Source organism: Pteropus alecto, unplaced genomic scaffold (assembly GCF_000325575.1).
Source record: "Pteropus alecto unplaced genomic scaffold, ASM32557v1 scaffold306, whole genome shotgun sequence".
Classification (NCBI taxonomy): Eukaryota; Metazoa; Chordata; class Mammalia; order Chiroptera; family Pteropodidae; genus Pteropus; species Pteropus alecto.
Genome location: NW_006437748.1, coordinates 74,806 through 80,665, shown reverse-complemented (window position 1 = coordinate 80,665; position 5,860 = coordinate 74,806). Strand labels below are relative to the sequence as shown.

Below are 5,860 nucleotides of genomic sequence, written 5' to 3'. Positions count from 1 at the left end.
TGGAAAAAAGGGGCCATATAACTTTTCTGTCATCAGCTCCACCCTTTTTTCTCCCAATATTGCATGCTTTATTAGCCATTAAAAAAAAAAAAAAAAAACTTTTGGAAGAATATTGTAACCAAAAGTTGTATTTTATTTTTTAACTCATCAAAGTGTTGCTGAGTTATTATTCCTTTGGTGATCGTACAGGTGCCTTCCATCTGAAGATTGTGTTCTATAATTTTTGTAAAATAAGGGTTACTCGAACATAAGTACTGCAATACCAGACAGTTGATCTAATAACTGATCTGGCTACTAAGAGACTAACCAGCAGGCATCATATACAACATGGAACATATACATTGAACAAAAGGATGATTAAGGCCTTTGGCAGAACAAAGTTAGATACCATGAGATTTCATTTTGCAACTCAGAATGGTGTGCACTTTAAAACTTATGAATTGTTTATTTATGGAATTTTTCATTTAATATTTTCAGACCATTGTTGATTGCAGGTAATTATAACAACAGAAAGCAAAATTGCAGATAAGTAGCAATACTGTAGGTGGAGGGAGGTTATGAGACGTGATCTAGACATACATTAGGGAATGCTTTTATTGAGGTATTGACAGGACTTGATGAAAATTTGGTTGCAGAGTATGAGAGAAAGAGAAGAGATCAATGATCATCCTGAGGCCTGGAAAGAGACCAACTTGGTAAAAGGTGAGGCCATTGATCTAGAGTAGAAGGGATTCAAATTTGAGAGAAGAAATCAGGATTCTCATTTGGGGTATTTTGAGTTGAAAATAGGTCTCTGTCAACCATTGTATATATTATTTTGGAGTTTAAAAGATCAGAGTTTTGCCAGAAATTTAAAATTTTGAGTTAAGAACAAATAAAAGATATTTAAAGGAATGGGACTAGAAGAGGTCCTAGAGTGCTTAAGAAGAGGTAGAGATGATTGAAGTGCCTTTAATAGAGCCTTGGAACACTCCAAGAGTCTGAGACAGAGCAGCCAGGTAGGAAGGAGGAAAGGCAAAAGAGTGAAAAAAAGATGAAGTGTTCAAGGAGGTAGTGATCAACTGTGATGTACAATGCATAAAAAAAGCTAGAGTTACAGATAATAATTAGGGAATTATGCAAGTCCTGAAGGCTAACATATTTATCCTATAGCCCAAATGAGATTCAGAAACCAACATGAGCAACAAATTCTATTCAAAGACAGTAATGAAGAAGATCAACAATACAAAGAACAACGTTCTTGGAACCTTTCTTACACCAAAGTATCAAAGTATCAAATGATACAAAGTATCATTTGATACAAAGTATCAAAGTATCATTAAGTCCAAACAAATCAGCAGCCTATGAGGGTAATGTCCTTCTCCCACATCAGAATGCCAAATTAGAGGTTCTTTTCTCTAAAGAGTTTACTGGTGTTACATAGTGTCTATTTGGGTTTGAAGTCAAACTCTACCGCATACTAGTTCTGTGCCTGAATTGTTTACTCTGGGACTGGCTTAAAAGATTTACCAGCCTTAAGCATAGAAAATATTATAGTGTTCACCCCAGGGTAACCCTATATAATTTAAAATATAATCAATCTAAACTCTAATATAAGTGAGAATGTCTAACAAATTTTGACTGTTCTCATTGTAGTCTCTTTTTAAAAATTATCCAATATTATTTCCTTTCTTTAAAAATAATTTTTTTATTTGAAATTCCAATTTATCTTGATATATGTCTGGGACAATTCAACATTCTTTAACTCCATTTAAGCTTCAAGTTCATTAACTAATAAATGGGTGATGGAGTACACATTCATTTAGTATGGTTCTTGCACATAATAAGCATTCAACAAATATTAGCTATCATTATTTTACTATCATCATCATTAGTAATGTTATACTAAAGGATTGTTGTGAGGAGTAATTTATTTATGAAAAACTGAGTATGATAAACAGCACAAAGCAAATGGCAAATAATTTTTGTTTCCTTCACTTCAACACCCATTTCCCCACTTTACCACAGTCCTCTACATCTTATCATACTCTGCGTTTCACAGAGTTAAATAAGTATAATAAAAGAAAATAACATATAATTGTCTCTGAAGATTAAATATTAAGCAAACATGATGTTGAAGGAAGAAGGTGGGATTTATAAAACTAAAGGGAAGTGGAAAAGAAGATAGTCAAGGCAACCCTTAAATTTATTCTTTCACATAAATAATTTTAAATAACATGCAGTAAAAACACTCCACTGATTCATAATAAGTTATACTAAAGAAATAGATTCTGCTATACCTCATACCTGAAATTATGAAAGGTTGAAATATGATTTTTCACTTATAAAAAGGCCATGAATTTTATGAATCAGTTTAACATTATCACTACACTTGTTTTTATTTTGTGAGAGTAAATTAATAATATATAATTTCATTTTAGGGATTACCTGCAAGTCGTGTGAGGTATAGAGTAGATGATGTCCAGTTTCCTTATCCTGCTAGTATTTTTGATGTAGAAGAAGATTCTGGAAAAGTAATAACTCGAGTCAATCTTAATGAAGAACCTACAACAATTTTTAAGGTCAGTGCAGTGTTTTCCTTACATTGTCTACTTGATGTTTAATTTTTGATTGAGAGTTGTTTAACAGATGACTGTACTTATTTTTTCTTCTTTTGGATCTTCTTAAGTTATAAATAATATACTTTTACTGCATAGACATTTAGAAAGTAGTTAAGTAACAAGAAAAAAAATCACTTGATATTTCAAATCTTGGAGATAATTAGAATTGACCATTTTAATCTCTATCTGACATTCTAAGTAAATACAGATATTTAAATATGTTTTTAAATAATATGATCATATTATTTTTACAGCTTTTTTAACTTAATGATATATTACCCATACAAACAAATACTCAGTGCTATAATTTTAATGATAGTACAATGTTTTATTATATGAATATACTATTTCAGGTTTTTTGTCTAATATCTGGTTATTGGATAATTAGCGTGTTTCTAATTTTTTATTACAATAATCTCTGCTTTGAGAAATTCCTTGTGCAACTGTCGTTTGCCACTTGCTGATTTTTTTTTCTTAAAATAAGTACCCACAGGCGGAATTGATAGATCAAGTTTTATGTACTTGTGATTTATTATACTTCCAGAAAACTTAAAATAATACTAACCATTATTGTCATAAATAATCAATTTTATTAAATGTTAAAGTGTTTCCATTTTCTATAGTTACTTAGAAAAAAAATTATCACTGTGAAGAAAACCTTTGACCGTACTACACTGGGGAATTCACCTTCACCAGTTAATCTTATGAATATCAATGAGTAGTATGGCTCATATAACTTTATCACTGTTTGGCATAATTGTTCTCTTTGTAAAATTGTAACCCAAAGATAAATCGTGGCTCTCAGGAAAACCCTTGGTTATGTTTCCATGATCTAGGTTGAATTAATTTACACTAGTAATGTGCAGCTTCTAAAATTATATTATAGAGAAACACATAATTTTGAAAATAACATTTCTTAAACATAAGAATTCTTTTTGACATAATATAGGTTATCAAGAAAGTGATAAATTATTAAAGTTATTTTATTAATAAATAATATATGGCTGTCACATCTTAAGACTAAAGCTTTTCTTGAGTTTGCATTATTTGAACAATTTCCACTATACAGTATAAACAGAGTTTTATATGTTGCAGTTGTTTTTAAGAGCATATGTCTCAAAGTGTGTTAAAATATAGACTTCTAATTTTGTCTTCCAGGGTAGTATTTCTGCCCTATAATTCTGTATACAATTAATTCACTAGAAAAATTAATTTGCTTTTACAAGCAAGCCAATTAACTTTTTGCTATTGATGTGACTGAATTTAACACTTTTAAAAGAAATGTCAGTGCCTATAGAGGCACATGTTTTCACTGTAAGCACTAGTGGAATTGTGGAAAACAATTGGAGAGATGTTGTATCATATTCCTGTTTTATGGGTAATTTTTTGTCATTGGAGAGATGTTGTATCATATTCCTGTTTTACGGGTCATTGGAGAGATGTTGTATCATATTCCTGTTTTACGGGTAATTTTTTTTCATAGAGTTAGTAACTCAAATTTCCTTGAGTTTTCTCATCTGACAAATAAAAATAATAACATCTACCTGGCAGGATTATTGTGAAGGTTAAATGAAAATATATGTTCCATACACTAGTTCAATGTCTGCTACCTTGCGTGGAGTGCTCCCTCTCTTGGAACCAGGCAGTCCAATGATTTAAAATATAAATAGTACAAAGATACTTTATTTTCTTCTTGTTAGTAATCTTTTAAACGTGAATTTTTATTATTCTTTAAGTTGGTGGTTGTTGCTTTTGATGACGGTGAGCCTGTGATGTCCAGCAGTGCCACAGTGAAAATTCTTGTCTTACATCCTGGAGAAATCCCACGCTTCACACAAGAAGAATACAGGTATTGATTCCTTTCAGGTTTTATAATACATGAAGGCTTTTGTTTTGTTTTGGTCTCTAAAAATTGATGTGATATGAATTTATCGATGAGGTAGACTTCCAATTCTAGTTTAAGCTTTACTAAATTAACATTATATTTATTTTAAAAGTTAATGTAGTTAAAGTGACAATTTAGTGTAAAGAATATCACTTTTAGTAATGCCTTGATCAATAATGGATCCATTAAAAATTATAAAAACAACTTCGAAGATACAATATTGTGTTTTTGGGTTAAAATGCAACCGACTAATGATCTAGAAGGTGAGAAATGGATATTTAGTTTCTTTCTATATTTTCTAATTTTTGACACATATCTAAAGTGATATTTTCAAAAAAAATCAGTAATCTAACGGTCCATCAAAAGACAACTGGATAAAAAAGATATGGTACCTATATATGGTGGAATATGACTTGTCCTTAAAAAATGAAATTTTACCATTTGTGACAACATGGATGGACCTACAGGGTATTATGTTAAGTGAAATAAATCAGACAGAGAAAGAGAAATACCATATGATTTCACTTATATGTGGAATCTAAAGAACAAAATAAACAAACAAAACAGAAACAGACTTATAGATACAGAAGACAAACTTATGGGAAGAAGAGTTGGAGTACAGGTGAAAAAGATGAAGGGATTAAGAAGTGCAAGTTGGTAGTTACAAAATAGTGACAGGGATAAAAGTACAGCATAAGGTCTATAGTCAATAATATAATAATTATGTGTAGTGCCACATTCACTAGATTTATTGGGGGAATCACTTCTTAAGCTGTATAAATGGCTAACCACTATGCTGTATACCTGCAACTAATATAATATTGAATGTCAGCTATAATTGAAAATAAATAAAATTAAAATAAAAAGAGATTTTTAAAAATCTTTTAAAGATTAAATAATAGGTATGTGTTTATGTGCATATATTATATAGTATAGCTATAGAGTTAGTGTGTATACTCTCTTAGTCAGGTCAGGCTGCCATAACAGGATATCACAGACTGCACATCTTATACAGCAGACATTTATTTTCCCACAGTTCTGGAGACTGGAAGTCTGAGATCAGGGCACTTGCATAGTCAGGTTCTGGTGAGGACTTTCTTTTGGGTTTACAGAACACTGCCTTCTCATTTGTCCTTACTTAGAGGAAAGTGAGAAAAAGCAAGCAAGCTCTCTGGTGTCTCTTCTTGTAAGACAGTCATCCCAATATAGGGGCCCCACTCTCCTGGCCCATCTAAACCTAATTCCCTGCTAAAGGCACATCTCCAAATATCGTTCCATTGAAGGTTAGGGCTTCAATGTATGAATTATAGGGGGAAACATTCAGTCCATGGTGTGTGTGTGTGTGTGTGTGTGTGTGTGTGTGTGTGTGTGTGTG

General features: G+C 31.4%; 1 protein-coding gene across 1 annotated transcript in view; it reads left to right on the top strand.

The window, feature by feature from the left end:
- Positions 1–5,860, top strand: part of LOC102885755 (protocadherin-15) — a gene marked incomplete at its 3' end in the record, with an annotated part of 563,452 nt that overhangs the window by 484,000 nt on the left and 73,592 nt on the right. Inside the window, exons 23-24 of the mRNA XM_015591761.1 lie at positions 2,421–2,561; positions 4,337–4,449. Of these exons, the coding sequence (XP_015447247.1) occupies positions 2,421–2,561; positions 4,337–4,449 (254 nt within the window). The remainder of the gene's footprint in view (positions 1–2,420; positions 2,562–4,336; positions 4,450–5,860) is intronic.